A 20781-nucleotide genomic window follows, 5' to 3' on the forward strand; every position below is an offset into this window, starting at 1 on the left:
CGGCACTGGCTGGAGCCGATGTTTTGGGCCTCAACTATTACCTCGGCTCGGCTGGAGCCGAGGCTGTTGTCTTCATCGGCTCGATACTATCGGAGCCACATTCTAAAAGAGATCGAGATCCCTTCTATAGGATCTACTCTACTATTACTGCCCGGCTGGAGCCGGCTAGTAAGTTCATCGGCTCCGATACCATTATCGAGCCATTTCATAGAAAGAGATCCAGGTCCCCTCAATTGATTCTGTACACTCGCACCAGGATCTCCTCTACTTTCAGAGCGGAGTCACAAATCACATTCCTCTCGGTCTTCCAGGTTGTCAGACCATGATTTGCAGAGGGTGGTGAGTAGACTTTTAAGTCCAAGGCACTGGCCCAATGCTCCATAGCCCGACTCATCAGTCGCTGGCTATTTCCGCCCTCATTACATTCCTCCTCCGACTCTTCGAAGTTCGAGCCAGGGCTTGTTGGAGCCATCACTGTCGGTGCCGGATCCGTTACCATCTTTTCGCTCGGTCGCCTGCTCCGTCTCCTCTTTGAGGGATCTCGGCGCCGGGCTTCCTCCGGCTCCGAGGGGCGAGTGGCATCGGACCCTTGTCCGACCCGCCTCCCTCTCGGGCTTGGCGCAGGAGCTCGGCTCCGACATCGGCTTCGGAGCCGTCTGTCAGTGCCGGGAGGGGTCCTTGTCTCTTCGGAGCGAGGGCCTCGGGCCTTGCCTGACAGAGATGCCTTCGAGGTCATGCGGAGCATGCTAGAACCAGGTTCTGCCCCACAGTCAGCTCCCTCAGCCCCTCCATCTACAGTGCCTGCGGTGATTTCTACTCACCCCCTTGTCTCACACCGCAGAGAACCAACTCCTCAAGGTTCCCCATTGGGAATTTCCTCCTCTTCCGAGGTCTCTCCTGACCCTGCAGGAGATCCCCCTAGGAAGAGGCAGTGCAAGAGGAAGCACATTGACTCCCCTGAGTCTATCATCTCTGACACTGACTTAGAGGAATCTGAAGGGTCCCCTCGTTCCCCCTCTGAGGATGTCTCCTTGGACATCCTTGAAATCCTCAAACAGAGGGGAATTGGCCAGCCCTTAACCCTTCGGAGGATGAGTCAGTGTATCTTGAGGCTTGGTTCTCGCCTTCTACCTCCTGGGTGTCCCTCCCTTTGACCCCTTATGGAAGTGGTGGCAAGGAAGGCTTGGACGGCTCCTGACTCAGTGGAACCCACCCCGAGGAGACCATCCAAATTTATCACTGCTCCCTCAGACAAACAGTTTCTATCCAAAGGTGTCCCGGTTGATGCCATGGTGGTGGCTGCGCCACAAAGAAGGAATTAGCTGATCCTTCTGTTCCTGTCCATCCTCCTAATAAAGAGTCTAGGACCATGGACAGATACGGTAAGCGGATGTTTTCGTCAGCGACCTTTTCTATGTGGTCGCTGAACTACTTATGCCACTTCACTGCCTCCAAAGAGATTTACTCAAGGATATGGGTGAACTGATGAAGGATCCTACAGCTGAGGGGTTCAAAGACACTATGAACTCCCAGTTGGCAACCCTAAATTCAATTGTGAACTCCTTCATGCGACTGGTTTCATACGCAGCAGATGGAGCGAGTAGATCTGCAGGCACGGGCATTGCCTTACGAAGGCACGCCTGGATGCGACTGTGCAACTTTGCGGACCCTTTCAAGGCGTCCTTCACCAATTCCCCCTTTGACGGATCATCTTTGTTTGGTCCACAGGTGAAGGATACATTGACCAGGTGCGAGGTGGAAGGTAAGACTCTCTGCAGGAGTCCGTTTTCCACCCCTTCTAGACCCTATCCCAAAGGTCAGAGGGGAGGGAAGATGTGGTTCCGGAAACAATCTCAGGGAGTCTCATCTGACGCACAAGGCCGATTCCCCTCTAGAGGCAGAGGGGGGAATAATAATAGACGCCGCCCCAGAGGCAGAGGAGGTCCGCAAAACCAGGGTAGCAGAGAGGTGATGTCCTTCAAGGATGCATCTGCAGTCCTTACAAATGGGTTGTCCTGTCATCAGGTAGCCCCTCGGTCGGCCGGATTCCAAAGTCTGGGTCTGGCTTCGGCTGGTGTCGCACTTCACCCGACGTCATTGCGGCAGTTTTTCGGGTATAAAGGCATCAGCCGACGCCATTTTCCTCAGTCTTTCTTGCCGCGTGGCGCCCGAAGCAGAAGCTGTTCGCAAGTGCCGGTCGGTCAGATCCAGAGAATACTACTACCGAATACTACTTTGAAGACTTCTATAAAGCTAAGTACCCCGTTGGGGACTCTTTCTTGCCTCAGCCGATGTCAGAGAAAGTTAATAATTGTTTATCTTGTGGGAAACAAATACCTCATAAAGATTTCCACTCCTATTGCATACATTGCTTAGGCCCAGACCACGACATAGCAGCTTGTCTAGCCTGTGCTTCTTTTAACCGACGGACGCTTAGACGTCGCTCGGACTTTGCTGAACAGATTTTCGGCTCCGATTTTGCCTACATTATACCGTCGGATCCTCCGACTACACAAATAACCAAAAAACGCAAAGAAAAGGACCGACACTCGCGGTCCGCGGTTTCGGCTGAAACCACAGTTAAGCAATCCACGAGTGTCTCGGTTTTGGCCGAAACCGAGCAAGCAGTTCTTTCTTCAGCAGATAACTTGCCTTCTACCGAGGCCTCTTCTGTACTGGTAGAAACGGCTTCTGAAATCCAGCCTTCTGTTGCGATTTCACAGGATTTATCAGACACCATTCCACTAGATATTTCTACCCCTGCACGTGGAGCTGCTAGGCCTCCTCCAGCCATGTCTATTAAGGCCTTTGCCAGGGCTAAAGCAGCCAAAACTTCCAAACCTGTGCCTGCCAAGCCCCCCTCTCACAGGCCCAGCACCAGTTCCCATATGCTTTCTTTGGCACAGGATCTCATCACTTTAATTCGTGGATCCCAGCCTCATCCAGACAGGGCCTCTCCCTCCTCCAGAAAAGAGGCCTAGAGCAGAGCCCCCTGAGCCAGTAGCCACAGATGATTCTTCTGATGATTCAGATCATACAGACCCTCCTGAGGCTTCTTATTCTCCTTACGAAGACTCTGATGCTGAGGAGTCCATCCCTTCAGCCTCTCCTCCTGAGGAATTTTCCTTTGGGGAAACCTTGCATGCTATGAGGGAACAATTTCAGTGGCAGGGCCAAGATTTCTCAGACTCTAGAAAAAGGCTTAGGACCTTTCTACACTTACCACAGCATAGGCCTTTAGCTATTCCTCCAGTTCTATCTGTTGTTGATGATGCATTTAATGATGCTTGTACTACTCCTGATACTTTACCTCCGGCTCCTGCTAAACCTGATAGATACTACAGGGTCCCGGACACTCATCACCACTTATATAAGGCCCCTTTTGCAGATCCAGAGACTATCTCCCAGGGCCCTAAAGCTGTAGCAGCTACTACTTCTAAATACCCCCTCCCCTCTGAAAGGGAATCCAGGTCCTTAGAGAGATGGGGTAAAAAAGTTTACACCTCTGCTACTTTGTCAGCTAGAGCTTTGAACTGCCAATTTCATATGATTCAATATCAAGAGTTTATGCTTGACCAGTTGACTAAAAAGCTGTCCTCTGAAGAATCTTTAGATAAAAAGTATGTTCAAGAAATGTTACATAACATACAGCAGGTTAGTAACCGTTCTTTAAAATGTGACTATGATGCACTGGAGGCTTCCTTTAGGTCAGCCATGACTGGCACAGTTATCAGGAGACATGCATGGTTGAAAGAGCAGGCATTACCAGACCATGTCAAATCTAAGCTTTTGGATGCACCTATGGACAAGGTCAATTCATTTGGTGCCCCCGCACAGCAGGTTCTGAAAAAGATGGAAGAGAAAGCAAAATCTGTGTAAACAGTAAAAGATTTCTTACAAGTTCAACCTCCAAGGTTTAGCAGGAATTGGCCCTCCAAGAATTGGTCCTTTCCAGACTCCTCTAAGGCACAAAGAGGCAGGAATAGGCGCTCTAGAGGCAGAAACCAATCCAGAGGTGCCTACAGGGGTCGCCAGTGGCAGGGTAACAACCAACGAGGCACGGATACAGCCACCACCACTACAACAGCTCAATCACAGTGACTTGGCGGTGGCACCGCCTACCAGGGAACAACTAGAAGCGCCCGTAGGCGGAAAGCTAACATTATTTTCAAGAAACTGGCACTGCATTACAAGAGAAAAATGGATTTTGCAGACTATAGACAAAGGTTACAGGTTCCATTTCCATACGTTACCAGGAAAGAGAGGAATGCCAAACCTACCACCTTCTCAAAGGGCAGAAGCTCTAAAACAAATATCTCAGTTATTAAGAATGCGTGCTGTGGAAAAGGAAAACAAATGGAGGCCTATTCTAGATCTGTCCGCTCTAAACACATTCCTCATTGTTCCAAAATTCAAAATGCTGACCCTACAGCAGCTTCTTCCCATGCTGGGCAAGGAGTCTTGGCTGGTAACTCTAGATCTCAAGGAGGGCATACCTGCACGTCCCCATAAGACCAATTTGCAGAAGATACCTCAGATTTCTTGCAGGATCAGAGCATTATCAATTCTCAGCATTGCCCTTTGGCTTATCTACTGTGCCCAGAGTGTTCACGAAATGCCTGGCATCAGTAATTGCTCATTGCAGACTTCAGGGAATTCAAATCTATCCCTACCTGGACGACTGCCTGATACAAGTGGACAACAAAAACAAATTAACAGAAGACTTACAAAGAGTCATCTACCTGCTACAAGCCCTGGGATACACAGTCAATACAAAAAAGTCAAGGCTGATTCCATCCCAAATAATAACCTTTCTGGGTGCAGAACTGGACACATCAAAACAAATGGCATTTCTAACTGCAGAAAAGAAAGAGCAACTTCCTCTCTATTTCTTGGCATTAACAAAGCAGAGCCATCTAACTGCAAGAAAAGTGCTACAAGCTCTAGGCTTCATGGCATCCTGCATAATTCTGGTCCCTCATGCCAGGCTTCATATGAGAAAGCTACAGTGGTACCTAAAGAATTTGTGGTCTCAGCACAAGCACAGCCTGGAAACCAAAATTCCAATGATCCCATGCCTGAAGCAAGAGTTCTTATGGTGGGCTCAGGCCTGTCAATCAAACACAGGACTGCCCTTCTGCAAAAGTCAACCAAGACAAACTATCACGACAGATGCCTCAGACCTCGGTTGGGGGGCACACATGATGGACAAGTGCATTCAAGGCCTATGGACTCAAGACCAACTGCATCTGCACATAAATCTAAAAGAAATGATGGCAGTAAAATTGGCAATCCAGGCATTCAGACCTCTTCTCCATGAAGGCCAGCTGTTGATAAGGACAGACAACACCACAGTTATGTGGTACATCAACAAACAGGGAGGCACGCACTCATACCCCCTATGCCGGCTGACGCTAGACCTATGGGATGTGGCTCTAAGCTACAACCTTCAGTTACAGGCAATTTATGTACCAGGGAAGGAAAACATTCTAGCAGACATACTAAGCAGAACTACAACAGATGCCCACGAATGGATGCTGCATCCGGACATCTTCGAAGCCTTCACAAGAGAATGGGGATTACCACAAATAGACTTGTTTGCATCCCCATACAATCACCAGTTGAAGAAATTCTGCACAAGGACTTACCACCCACTTGCTTGGAAGGTGGACTCCCTATCCTTCAGTTGGAAAAGCCTGACAGCATACGCATTCCCACCACTTCCTTTGATGCACAAGGTGCTTCTCAAGATCAAAGAGGAACGTCCGAGGATCATTCTGATAGCCCCAGACTGGCCAAGACAACATTGGTACCCACTGCTGAGGAGCATGTCCCGGGAACAAATATGGAAACTGCCCCTGATCCCATTACTGCTGACACAGAACAACTACAACATTCTGCATCCAAACCTAAAAACTCTGCAGCTAACTGCCTGGAACATTACATGACAGAAATTAACCCAAATTTATCCCAAAGGGTTAAGGACATAATCCTGGAGGCTCGTAGACCTTCAACACGAAAGAATTATGCAGCAAAATGGAAAAGATATCTCATCTGGAGTGCTGCAAAGGGGCAAGATGTGACACTGGTGAACATAGCCAACATCCTGGAGTACTTGGCCGAGCTCTACCACACAGGCCTGTCCTGTTCCTCCATAAAGATACATGCATCAGCTATTTCAGCACAATACAGCTTGGATCCTCCTGTCTTCTCGCATCCTCTGCTCAGGCAGTTTGAGGGGAATTAAAAATGTAAAACCTCCTAGGAAACCTCCATTGCCAGCATGGGACTTGAACTTTGTGCTAGAAAAACTGACTCTACCTCCTTTCGAGCCAGCAGCTACAGCAGACTTGCAATACTTATCCTGGAAAACTGCCTTCCTGCTGGCAATAACTTCAGCTAGAAGGGTCTCTGAACTACAAGCATTAATGGCAGTACAACCCTTCCTGATCTTCCATCAAGATAGTGTCCATGAGAACAAATCCTACATTTATGCCTAAGGTGGTATCCAGAGTCTCTTTAAATCAGGCTATCCACCTTCCTACATTCTTCCCCAATCCACAGAACAGGGGAGAAAAGCTCTTACATACCTTGGCTGTACACAGGCAATTACGCTACTACCTGGACAGGACAAAAAACAATAGAAAAACTGACCAGCTTCTGGTAGCTTATGCAACAGGAAAAGAAGGAAAACCAATTTCTAAACAGACAATCTCCAAATGGATAGGAAATTGCATTAGACTTTGTTACTCCTACCATGGAAAGAAAACTCCAGAGAACATCAGGCCTCACTCCACAAGGGCCACAGCCACTACCACAGCTTTCTTACGAGGAGTGGCTACCAAGGACATTATAGAGGCTGCTACTTGGACCTCCGTGCATACATTTGCCAAGCATTATAACTTACCTCTATACTCTAGATCCCGTGCTGGCTTTGCCACTGCTGTTTTGCAAGGGATCCTGACTACACCATAATCTATTCTCATTACCTCCTCCCCTAGTTTAGCTATGGTATTCTACACATTTGTAAGGACTGCAGATGCATCCTTGAAGGACATAGTACAGTTTTGTACCTACCGTAAATGTAGATGTCCGAGAGGAATGCATCTGCAGTCAGGATTACCCACCCTCCTTCCCCTCTGAGGTACTCCTAGGGTATTTACCAATCTTCAGCTAGCTTGGGGGGATCTATTATGGTGCATTTGTTTGTATATATGTACATACATGTTTATTTTGTGTGTTTGCTCTCTACTATTTGGAAACTTTGGCATTTATCCAAATTTAGCCTACCAAGAGGGCACCTGGCATCTGGGGCAAGAAACACTGAGGAAAATGGCGTCGGCTGATGCCTTTATACCCGAAAAACTGCCGCAATGACGTCGGGTGAAGTGCGACACCAGCCGAAGCCAGACCCAGACTTTGGAATCCGGCCGACCGAGGGGCTGCCTGACGACAGGACAACCCATTTGTAAGGACTGCAGATGCATTCCTCTCAGACATCTACATTTATGGTAGGTACAAAACTGTACTTTCGCTGACAAACCCTTTCAGCACCCCTGAGGGGCTGCCCGGCTGTCCACCTTCGGAGGCAGTCGGGGGAAGATTATCACTGTACCCAGAAGCCTGGCTTTCCCTAACTCAAGACAAATGGGTACAGTCGATCATATCCGAGGGTTACAAAATTCCCTTTATTCATATTCCAACTCAACCAAAAAAATCCCTTCCAGATGTTCCACCCGGTCTAAGGGAAAAAGCAGCATTGGAAGTCTCAAAGCTGCTATTAAAAAGAGTCATCCAACCAGTCCCAGCAGACCAGCAAGGATCCGGAATCTACTCCAAATTCTTTTTGGTACCAAAAAAACAGGGGACTGGAGGCCCATTCTAGATCTCAGTCACTTAAACAAGTTTGTCAAGAAAACAAAATTCCGGATGGTCACGCTACAGTCCATCCTACCCTTCTTGGGTCAGGACAATTGGATGTGCTCGATAGATCTTCAGGATGCGTACTACCACATCAAAATGAACCGACGCTCCAGGAGATATCTCCGCTTCAGGCTGGGAGCCAGTCACTACCAGTTCAGAGCCCTGCCCTTTGGTCTCACTACAGCCCCCCGAGTGTTCACCAAATGCATGGCAGTGGTCACGGCTCACTTGAGGCGCCAGGGATTCCAGGTGTTTCCATATCTGGACGATTGGCTCCTTACGGCCACCACCAGGCATCAGCTTCTACTATCCAGGAATTTCACCATGCAAACCTGTCAAGCTCTAGGCATCTCAATAAATTTCGAAAAATCTGCCTTGTCAGTCTATTACTTTCATAGGCGCCAAATTAGATACACAGACTCTTTCAGCAACACTCACAGAGCAGAGGGTTTTAGACATTGAACCAAGTATCCCTTCTGTTGCAATTGGTCAAAGTCAAAGCCAGATTAGTGTTAAAGGTACTAGGACTCATGGCAGCAGCTATTCCCCTTCTCCCCTTAGCTCGCTTTTACATGAGGATCCTCCAGTGGATGCTCTTTACCCAATGGTCCTTTCAACGACTCCCAATGTCCCATACCATACTGATAACTCAAGTATGCAAGAATCATCTATCTTGGTGGGTCACGTCACCTCAACTTCTCCAAGGAAGACCCTTCACTCTCCCCCCTCCAGTTGCCATGTTGACAACAGATGCCTCCCTGATCAGGTGGGGGGGGCATTATCAGGGCAGGACAGTCCAGGGCACGTGGCAACCCTTCAAGTGCCACTTGCACATAAATGTCCTAGAGATGAGAGCAGTGCTTTTAGCGTTGCAAGCCTTTCACGACTCTCTTCCCAAAGGGACTATTGCAATCCAAACGGACAACATGTCCGTGGTGTGGTACATCAACAAACAAGGCGGAACCAGATCATACCCTTTATGTCGAGAAGCACTCAGACTTTGGCAATGGGCGATCTCTTCTCAACGTTTTCTGACAGCGACGCATATCCCCGGGAAATCCAACGTCATTGCAGACAGGCTGAGCAGAGCAATTCTCATGCCACACGAGTGGTCTCTAAAGACATCAGTTCTAGAAGAGGTATTTCTAAGATGGGGCCATCCTTGCTGCGATCTTTTTGCTACTCCCCAAAACAGCAAGTGTCAAGACTTCTTCACGCTCTTCCCGTTACCAGGCCTTCCCACCAGAGACGCTCTAGTCCACGATTGGCCCCGGGGACTTCTGCATGCCTTTCCCCCCCCCATTCCACTTATACCTCAACTAATTCAGAAAGCCATCGCCTTGAGAGTGACTATGATCCTCATTGCCCCTTACTGGTCTCGACAGATATGGTTCCCCTTTCTTCATCGTTACCTTTTGGAGCAGCCTTGGCATCTGGACCCAGTACCAGATCTCATTACCCATCAGTCGGGTCAGCTGCACCAAACTCTGTCTTCCCTAAACCTCACAGCATGGTTTCTCCAATTCCTACCTTAGCCAGGCTTCCCTCAATATCTCGCTCGGTCCGAGATATATTGATAGCCTCTCATAAATCCTCTACCTGGAAGATTTATACTAGTAAATGGAAACATTTTTCCCTTTGGGCATCATCGAAAAACATTGATCCTTTTACTGCACCTATCCAGTCCATTTTAGACTTCCTGGCGGAACTATTTCATTTAGGATCTTCTGCATCAACCATTAGAGTTCAGTTGGCTGCCATTTCAAATTTTCATGTGGGTGTTTCAGAATCCAGCATTATGGCTCACAAACTTTGTAAGGCCTTCTTAAGAGGTATATTTCTTCTCAAACCTCCGATCAAAGACCCTCTGCCTCAATGGGATTTAAACTTGGTTCTGGCGTCTTTAATTCTTCCCCCTTTCGAACCAGCGGCTTCATGTTCTCTGAAATTGCTTTCCTGGAAGACACTTTTTCTGGTAGCTATAACTTCAGCAAAAAGAGTATCAGAACTCCAAGCCCTCTGCAGTCGTCCTCCTTACCTAGTTTTTCACAAAGACAGAGTATCTCTCCAGACGAACCCATCCTTTTTACCAAAAATCTCTTCTCAAATTAACCTAAACCAGATTATTGATCTCCCCGTTTTTTTCCCTAACTATTCAAATAGATCAGAGCAAAAGCTGCATTTTTTGGATGTTCATCGCCAACTGAGATATTACTTAGACAGAACTAAACAACTCAGGAAATCTGATCAATTGTTTCTGTCATATGCAGAAGGAAGACTGGGCCTTCCAGTTACCAAAGTATCTCTGTCTAGATGGCTCACTTCTACATTTACTTTCATCTATGAGATCAGACATCAAAAATTACCCTCAAGACCTAGAGCTCATTCAACCAGGGCATTAGCTACATCCATAGCCTTTCAGGACAGATTGCCAATAGACTCAATCTGTGCAGCAGCCACATGGGCCTCTCCTCATACATTCATTTCACATTACAAATTGGACATGGTTTCCAGAAGCCGTGCCAATTTTGGTTCCACTGTTCTCAAGAGTCTGTTCCGATAGGCCACCGGGATAAGGTGCTAGGACGGTCCCATCCAGCAAGAATGAAGGCGAGATTGACAACTTAACATTAAGAAGTTATGTACCTACCATAACGTTCCATGTTAGTTGTCTTCTTCTCGCCTTCTTTCTTCGTCCCTCCTTCCCCCAAGCCTGGACAGACCGACCGGAATTCTTTGTGTTTCTTCTTCTGAAATTTGTTACTCCATTTTTGGAGACTAATATTGCTTGGTATAGCTACCAAACGAGATCTGAGTAGTTACCGCCTAGCATTGTGGGATATAGGGGAGCCTCAAGCCGGTGGAATTAGCTCTCAAGCTTTTTAGTATTGGCCGAGTCGGAGCCGAGGATCGGCTCCGAACCCATCCAGCAAGAAAGAAGGCGAGAAGAAGACAACTAACATGGAACGTTATGGTAGGTACATAACTTCTTATTAATTGCTATCCACAACTTTACCTTTGGTTGATAAAAATATGCCTGACCTGATGTTACTATCCACATCATTATAACAGAGCTTCCAGTTTTTGAGTTTTTGCATTATCTTTTATTTAGTCTCTTCCCACATATCCTTAGCTGCCACACTGGAATAATTTTTAACCCATACTCCTAAATACTTTTATTTTATCATGTCCTCATACATATGAATATTGCTGAACCAATTCATGTGTGGGTATATAATTTACCATTATTGACTTTGTTTTAGATTCATTAATTTTGTATTCTAAAAATATTTGAAACTGTCTGTGTTCCAAGCACTGTAATGTCCTTTTCTGGTTTTATCAAGTATAAAATAATGTCTGCAAATAGAGCCAGCTTTTCTTGACTACCACACCATTTATATCCTTGAATTGCTGAGTCTCTTATTTTCTTTGCCAGTAGTTCTAAATTTAGTGCAAATAACAAAGGGGAAAGAAGACACATCCCTGCCTGGTTCCTCTGATCAAGTAGAAATTGTCAGAGAGGGCCCCACCCACTTTAATTTTCACCTCCGATCCCTCATATATCCTCCTAATCAACCTTTTAATTTTCTCAGAGAATGCAAATACTTCTTTTGCAGTGCTCTTAAACTCCCAGCTTACTCTGTCAAATGCTTTCTCTGCATTAAGGTCCACCAGCAACTATGGTATTTTCTTACATTCTGCTTCCCTGTGGATCATCAGTGTTCTGTTAATGTTGTCAAATATTTGCCTCCCCTTCACAAAACCATACTGACCTATATCTGTCAATTTTGACATTGCTTTTGCAATTTTTAGCCTTTATAGACATAAACACTTTATAATCATGGTTTAGTATTGAAGTGGGCCTTTTGAAGCTGGATCTAATGGATCTTTACACTCTTTAGGTATTACAACTACTATCTCTTTCTTCCAGGATTTTGGTACTTTTCTTCCTCTTAAAATAGTGTTAAAGCCTTCCAGATCATTCAGTTTTTCCCTCCTAGCTTCCAAACTTCCACAGGAATACTATCTATTCCTGGAGACTTTCCTGTAGATTGGTTATATGTCACCATTTTTATCTTACTCCTCCTATCCTAGCTGTTAGTAATTAAGCCTTGTCTACCTCTGACCTTGGTATATTTAATTTTTCCATAAACATTTCCATTTGCAACTTTTCTTGATTACCATATTTCTCTGCTTTATAGAGACTTTCATAGAATTTCTGAGATATTTCTAATACTTCTACAGTATCTCTTATCTTCTTTGTTATACAGGATCCCTAAGCTTGGCAACAGCCTTTTCTACGTTATGTTGCATGTGTCATTGTGCTGTAGAGTTATTAAAGTTAACAATCTTTCTAAACTCATGCATATTAGTGAGGCAATCTGTTATTTTCTGTTTAGCATTCTGCAGTTGCCCCTCTTCTTCTTCTGTAGGATTCCCCCTGTTTTGCAATACTTTAACGGTTTTAAGTCCCTCTAAATAATTCTTGTTACTTCTTAACCATATCTCGCTTTCTTTTTTTTATTTCCACCCTATTTTTAAACTCCACTTTAATTTTATCCCACTCCCCAGCTATATTTTCAGAAGAAATTTGTATCTTCTTTAATCGCACCTGAATAATTTCATCCACCCATTCCTTAAATTCCTCTTTTCAACAGATAGGTGAGAAAGTGCCAGTGTCTCATTTTTATTTCACTACCCTGTGTTTTTAATTTAGTTATTATTGGTGCATGATCTGAAATAGTTATTGGTTGCATATCAAGACTTTCAGTTAGATGCACATGCTCCTGTGAAATGTAAATTCTGTCTAGCCTTGCATAGTTTTTGTATCTTGGAGAGTAATATATAAATTAACTCCAAACTCCCTAGGACTGATTCACAACTTCCATGCCAAATATTTTAATAAATTTACTAGAAGATCTGCTGTCCTTTGTTATATTTTCCCATCTGCCCCCAACACATCTTTACTGATGAAAATCAAATTCCAGTTCCCACCTATAAGTAATATTCCTTGCTGAAAGCCAGTTTTCTCCCAGAATTTTCTTAAGCTGCATTATAGCAGTTTAGGTGGAATATAAATACATGCCAGTGTAATCCTCCTCCCTTTCCAGTAGCCCCCTAGTACTACATAGCTACCATTATCTTTTTTATCTTCTGTCACTATTGGAGCTTCTCTTGCAGTTTACATATGTACTTCTCCTTTGCTTTGTCCCAGGTATTCTGCTGAATTAACCATTCTAAAAACCTTTCTTTATCAAATTCACATTTTCACTTCTTTCCAGGCGTGTCTCCTGTATCATAGCTTTTTTAATATAGTTCACTACTCTTTCTTTGTTTGTATTTATTTGTGAGACCTTTGACATTTAAAAACATTACAGAAAACATCATTGAATTAAAAAGTTGTTATTCCCACCTTCTATGTATAACAGCTTTTTGTTAAATGTATAGTTCCAGCGTTTGTGTTGCATGCATACACTGTTTGGCAGGTTGATCTTTTATACAGTTGTTTCTTGTCATATCCATTGGAGCCTATGTCACATCTTCCAGAAATGTTTGTTTTATTGGAAGCCCTCATACTAGAAAGCAAGCACTCCCCCAGTCCCCCCTTAAACCTATTAACTTAATAATAAGACACAAAAATATGTACATCTTCAAATATTGAAGTTTTGCCCTCCTTATAGGAACAAATGTCCCAAATGACAGCTGCACTCACAGCCTTGAGTTATCCTAAAAGAAAGGTTATCCACGTTGAAATAAATGGTGCAACCTGTGCTTCTACTAAGTGCTGTCTGGTTTTATCTTATCTGTATAGCTCTCTCACCTGGGATAACACTGGCACATCTATGCAGTCCAATAGACAGCCATTTATCTTTATCAGATTTTCTCCTGGAGACATGAGGACCTGATACAGAATTTCTACTAAGCATACATTTATTTGCTAGAAAAATATGTATATTGTTCAGTGTTCTTTTTTGTTTACTTGCTTTCTCTTAAAATGTATTACTACATCAAGCTAAGGTCCTTAATCCAGTCATTCTGCTATGCAAGAATGAGAAAAAGCACACACATTTTTCTTTAGTCATACTCTTTTAACCAGACTTTACATTGCAGTGCCTACATTTCTTAAAACTGAACAAGGAGAAAGAAGGAAGAAAGAAAAAAATAGAAACACCTTTTAAGTAGTCTTCCCATTACACTTAAAAATAACTGAGAAAACTTTGTAGCATGCAGAGAAAATTATGCACTATAAAAATAGTACCGTTTAGAAAATAAATGTTTTACTTAGTTAAGTTTGTCCCTCTTCTTCCCCTCCAAGTATTTTTCCTAACATTAAGGTCCCCTACAAGGTTAACGTAGTCCAAAAAAGTCCAGTATTTCCGGACATTCTTGTTCTCTCATGTTTTACAAATATAGTTATTGCTTTGTAATCCCATATTTGTCAATTTCCAAGTTACTGGTTTTATTTGTGTTCATATCCATCTCCCAGATCCTGTCTCTGCTTCATTTTCAACATACTCTCAATTCTTCAGGTCGACTCTTGTGCTTTTTTCCTTCTCTCAAGCATTTTCTGTTGTAACGTTTGAAAAGTTTTCACTGGCACAGTCTCTCTGTGGTCTTTATTACCAGAAGAACAAGAAGCAAAATCTTCTGTTTCACAGCTCACTTTTTGTTGTACAAACTGTTGTATTTCCTTCTTAGTGTGTACTTCATCAAAAATTAGTTTGTCCCTCCAGGGAAGAATATTTTGAAGATAGCTGGGTACAGCAGTTTGAATCTCACACCTGCTTCTCAGCATTCCCTAAATTGTTTGCCTGGTGTACAATGAGTAGTCATTCTCCACAAACACTTAACTGTCTCTCACTTTTAATACTTTGTCCTTCTGCCACAGTTTTGTCAGAATTAACAACTTCTGGTGGTAGGATTGCATCTTTACTGTTAAAGGTGTAGATTGCTTTCTCATAGCCAGGTTTGGAGCATGCACACAATGTGCCGTTTCAACTGAAAACAGACTCTGTGGAGTACCAGTCTAGATGCTTATTTGTGCTTTCATAAAATGAATAGTCTGTTCCTTCCAGCTTCTCTGCTACAGCATAAAATCTCAGGTTTCCCTACTTGGTCTGTCCTCTAATTCTGTTATTTTTTGAAACATCTCTTCTTGAGCAATCTCCTATTCAGCCAGCCTTTTTCTTCATTTCAGGCTTTGATTTTTGCATTTTTATCACCTCATCTGAATATCTGTTTAAAGCTTCTTTTATTTTTCAGCCTTTTGTTGTTTGAGTTGATGTATTTTAATAAAGTCTGCCTGCAGTTGTCATGTACTTGAAGTCATGTCTGAAGCTTGTGGGTGTTTCTTCCTCACCTTTTGTAGTTAATTTTCTTACAGGTCCTCTGTATTTTTTCCTGGCATCCAGACAGTGCACTTACTATCCAGTTACTAAAATTTATTTAAGTCCACTGGCCCTCTCTGCTAAGTTTCGGTCTTCACACTGGGAGAGCCAGAATTAAGTGGTTACTCAACATGCAGCCATCTTGGAAGTCGCTCAACTCCATTTCTTATCGTTTTCAAATTGCAGGCCCCTTCATCTGTGTTCCCTTGCATTATTTTCCACTAGGGCAGGGTCCCTCTGTTGTGCTGAAGGTTGCAACAGTCCAACTTAAATCAGTCTGTCCATTTGCTAGTTTTCTTCAAATTATGCTAACAAAGGAGGCTGTCTATTGGACTGCATAGATGTGCATAGACAACTTAGAGTTTATTTGCAAAGAACAAAGGAATTCAGAAAAAGTTGACCACTTATTTATATCCCTTTCCAGGGTAAAGGAAAGTCAAAAGGCAACTAAACTATCTCTTTCCACATGGATGTGACTGTATTTTCTGTTACAAGTCTAGCAATATGCCACTCCCTTTCAAGCCCAGAGCACACTCTGTCAGGGCTCAAGCTACCTCAGTGGCTTTCCTTAGTAAGCGTTCTCTAGGCAAAATGTGTAGCTGCTAAATGATCTTCCTTCTAATCCTTTGCCAGGCATTAGAGTTTGAACATTTTGTCCAGGTCCAGAGCCTACTTTCAGGCATCCATTCTCAAAGGAATATTATCTTAATTCCTCCCATGATCTGCTGAGGATTCTGTCCTTAACCAACTTAAAATGTGTTAAGTTATGTACTTACCTGAATGTTGGGTTTCGTTTATCTCTGTCCATACACTAGAAATAACCCATCCACCTGTACTTTCCTTGGTGCCCTTTATGGAAGGGAATGGAGGAGCACCAAAGGTCTGTTATTGGTGAAAAGAGTGCTGTGTTGTCACCTGTTAGTGACCTGTCATTTCTGGTTATCTGTAGTCTTCACTATCTGATGGTTGATGGCCTTGCTTCAGCTAGAGAAGCTAGCTAGGAGCAGTGGATTATGGAGGAGGAGCTCGAGCTAATGAAAAATCTCACTGCTGTGTAAAGGGCACCTTTGATGAGTCCATCCAGTTTCAGTTTATGGACAGATATATATCAACTAAATTTATCATTATGGCAAGTCCATAAGTTATGTGTATACATCACTGATGCACATACTAACAGACAGCCTTGCATTAAAATTCTGTTTGCTCCTTTACTCTCTTATGAGTTGCAGCGGACTCCTGGATTGATCCCATGGACATCCTCCTCTACCAGAGGAGAAAACTTTACCAACCTTTAAATATATGGAAACTGCACTTCAGATCTGGGGTGTGTCTGTTGACTTTGGATGTGCATTTAGGCAAATTAGGGTTTTTGTTAGGGCAGCACTTTTCAGTCTTGAGTGTGGGGTAGATCACCTTTGACTGTGATGGTGATACAGTCATCACAGCTGTCAACAGATTTATGTGACTGTCTTAAGATATTTGTCTTAGTCATATGGAAGGACCAGGGAGAGAATAACTATGGACTGGAGCTTTGACTGCTTTTGTGTTTGGAAGCCCATAATGTTATAAAAAGCACCTCAGAAGTAGTGATGTTTGTTCAGCTGTTTGTTAGGCAGTATGCAAGGCATGTTTAGCTTACAAACAAACATCTTCTTGTAGATAATATAATGATGTGGGTACAGTCAGATGTGTAAAGTGTATATGCATATATTTAATTTCACACTGATTGCTTATTAATGTTTTGTTTTTTCTTGCAGATAAGGATGATGTTAATTGTGCAGTTTGTGACAGCCCTGGAGACTTGTTAGATCAGTTGTTTTGTACTAGCTGTGGTCAGCATTATCACGGAATGTGCCTAGATATATCAGTAACTTCACTGAAACGTGCTGGTTGGCAATGTCCAGACTGCAAGATTTGTCAGACTTGCAGGTAAGTGACCAAATGTAAAAGATAAAGCAGCTTTATTCCTCTGTAGATAGAGATCATAACTCGGCTGTTATGATGTAGGCATAGCGCCATGATTTTATTACTTCTCCTAGGTTTACTGATCTTACTAAAAAGACATCTGTTTAAGGTTAAATAGCTGCAGTAAGACCACAACAAAATTTCTTATCAGTAAGTATATAATGTCTGATATTCAAAGACCTAAAAATAAGAAAGTGCTTTGAGCTTCATAGATGAAGTCCTAGACAAGTGATCCACATTGGTAGACAAAAGGTTGTAAGCTATGTTAGTGAGTTATTCAGAAAAATTCTAGTTTCATGCTGATTTTTAATCAAATCAAATTTTGAGGGGATTTGTAGATGTACTGTGTTGGTTTGGGAGGTATGTAGTCTTTGTATCTTTCCAATCTAATTATGTTTCATTTATTTTTGAAAATCGTGCTGTTGCTCACATCGGTCTGTTTTCTGAAACCAAAATACACGGGCAGTGATAAGTTGCTTTAGAGTTGTGAATGCTGTTTTATATGGGTTTGTTCATTTGATTTGGGAAGTTTGGTTTAAAGTAGTTGCTGTGATTCGTCACAAATCACCAGCAATGAAAGAAAAAATTGGAAGGGAAGATGAAGCATGCTATCTTAACTTTTCATGATGGTTTTGCATTTTGGTGATGATGAACTGAAACAGTGCAACTTCTGTCCTAGGCATCAGTACAGAGGTATATACAATGATTTAAAATTCAGCCTCAAGTCATTTTCTTACCAGAGGAAACTACCTACAGATAACAGATTGCAAGTATGTGAGACTGTTGTAAATACAGTAGTGATGAGAGCATTTTACTTTTAAAACTTTAACATCTGACTGCAAAATAAAAACATGTCCAAACTGGAAATGATCTTCAACCAGTTAAGATAATCTCACTCCCACATTTAGTCACAGTCCTTTAAAAAACATAGTGGTAGTACTGCTGAGAGACAGTAGCAAATAGATTGTATAAAGACTAACTTTGATTATAATAAAATGATTGGCATAAAAATAGTGATTTATCATTATTTAAATAGCAGGTGTCTTTTAATCTCAGTAGTTTAGGTGTTTCTAATCCTTTGTGCCTTTTATTTGCAGTCTAAACTTTTTTTTTTGTTGTACAATACTAAAGCAGACAACATCTGGCTGTATCTCAGAGAAGCACTACCATGAATGTGCAGTAGCAATATCCACTCATCTCATGTCTACAGCAGGTGATTAATGCTTATCCCCTGACTATTGGTTATCTCAGTAACAAAATGAACAAGCAATATTGGCAAGCATATTTCTCAACTGTAAGTCATTATGAGGAGAATTTTTAGTTTAAGTCTTAACATTTTGTTTCACATTGTTCCACACTGCAAGCGTTTGACGCACATTGTTAGGAATAGTACACAACTCTGAATTATTAGTTTGTAATACTGAATCATATTAATTCTTCAAAATAATGTTTTAAGTATGAAGAAGCAATAACAGTGCTGTGAGCTTCATAGATGAAGTCGTTAATAAGTGTTCCACATTGACAGACAGACGTTTGTAAGCTATGTTGGTGAATTATTCAGAAATGCTGATGTTGCAAGACTGAAGTACTGCAGAGATATTTAATCAGTCATTCAACTCAAAATTTGACGCAGCAGGTCTGTATGACGTTATCAGACTGGACAGTCCCTTATTCAGCTTTTTCGAGTGCAATAGCAGGTACCATTACATAAGTAATTAATGTTCATCACAAGTCATACAGCCCATGGGGGGGTTATGCACCCTTAACCTCGCCTATTAACTCCATCAGTGTTAAAATAGGCAGGCAGTAGGGTTATAAAATGAGTGCATCCTTGGTCTCGGACTACCAGTCATCAAAACCACACCTCACGTTGCATGAAAATGTTGGTTTGCTGGTTCTTTGAGGTACTGCTCCAATGTCTGTTTCTTGCTAAAGCCAATACAGTCTCCTATAGAAATAAACTTACCATTTGTACTGAAGTTGCTATAAAAGCAATGGAAAGTAGAACATCACTTTTTTGTTATTGGAAATTGTAATACTTGTGAGCAAGAACAGTATGTCATTGTAAAGATAGCTGTAGATCATAAAGCATCTCTGCACAGAGCAGGTGGCATTGTTAAATTTTTTTTTTTTGTGCGGCCACCACCCTAATGCCAATTCCTCATTTTTCATTCCAAAAATCTTAGTTACTCATAATTATTGTTTGGTGTTTATAGATTTAGGAAAACATTATTTTACTCAGATTTTCTATAGAAAAACAGGACTGTTGACTTAATGATGCTAGATTCACATTTGTATACAGTATTTTGTCTACTTCCTTTGTTACAGGAATGTTTAATAAAGAATGTCTTTTGCCAGAATTGTCAGGCATTATGTTGTTCATGACATTTTACTTCAGCCCTTCTTAGCTTATCTGTGGTGAAAAATCTGAAGCTTACTTGTTTGGCATGTGTATGTCTAACCTTTCACAGGTCCCTGCTTAATTTACACTTTTGTTTTATTGTTAACTAGCAAACACATTTGCTTTGCGTCATTTAAATTTACAGCATGTCTCCCTTGGAGACATGATATGGGCTCTCATTGTTAAAGCTATCTGATAATAGGATTTCTTCCTTGTAAGCCGTTAAAAAAATGGATAACTTGTTGCTAAAATGCAGAAGGGACATTGTCAAAATACTAAGCTGATGCCAGCATGAGTCTTCAACGTGTATGCAGTCATTGTGATGATATTGTACTACAGTTGTGCTTTCATGACTTAAAAACTGTTTAAGTAGGGTACTGTGCCTCCTGGTTTATCCTATAATGTTGCTGTCAATTGTTAGTTTCCCAGATACCAACACGCAGCCAAAAAATCAGCTGTTACTTTGAGGTTTAAGCCAGTGAAGTGCAATTGTAAGGGGTGTTCATCTTTTGTTATGATGCATTGTTTGTGTAGCTGTTCCTTCCCTTTGGTCTGGCCTGCCAGGACCTAGCTGAGTGCCTTCAAGACAGGAAATTATTTTTGACAACTGTGGAAAGCTTGTGCAATGCTATCCTTGCCCCTTAATTTTCTTTTAGGAAATCCCTTTTCTTTGATAAACAGCAGCCTCTGCTTAGAATGTTGAGTGTGTCAAGGGTCAGGCAGTGCTTCCTCCCCTGGTAATGTAAGGCAAGTCTACAGATACGGTAGGAGTGTTCTACAGGATTACCTTCTTGATCGCCTCAACTTGGAGGACATGGTCACAAGCTGTGCCATGGAGCTTTTAGGTCCTACCCCAGAAGGAGCTTTGATTGTGCATCATTTCCATGGAGCTTTTGGAATAGACTCAGTATTAACTCCACACAGGGTCTGTTGAACCTTTCTCTCTGTGAAACAGGTTTTGGGTATTGGTGACTTTAGCGAGAGCATGTGATATGTGAAGTTAAGGACTGTGACTGTTCAGTTTTTTTTTTTCAAAGTTTTATCATTGATTGTGACAACTGGAAACAATTGTAAGATGCTTAGAAGATGATGCTGAATGTGTTA

The 20781-nt window shown here is 42.5% G+C and overlaps 1 protein-coding gene across 1 annotated transcript in view; it reads left to right on the forward strand.

Moving 5' to 3' along the window:
• KMT2C (lysine methyltransferase 2C) overlaps positions 1–20781 on the forward strand; it is a gene marked incomplete in the record, with an annotated part of 4117755 nt that overhangs the window by 729032 nt on the left and 3367942 nt on the right. Inside the window, 1 exon segment of the mRNA XM_044066891.1 lies at positions 17069–17240. Within this exon segment, the coding sequence (XP_043922826.1) occupies positions 17069–17240 (172 nt within the window).

The sequence above is a fragment of the Protopterus annectens genome, chromosome 3.part1 (assembly GCF_019279795.1).
Source record: "Protopterus annectens isolate FY-2018-M chromosome 3.part1, PAN1.0, whole genome shotgun sequence".
Lineage (NCBI taxonomy): Eukaryota > Metazoa > Chordata > Ceratodontiformes > Protopteridae > Protopterus > Protopterus annectens.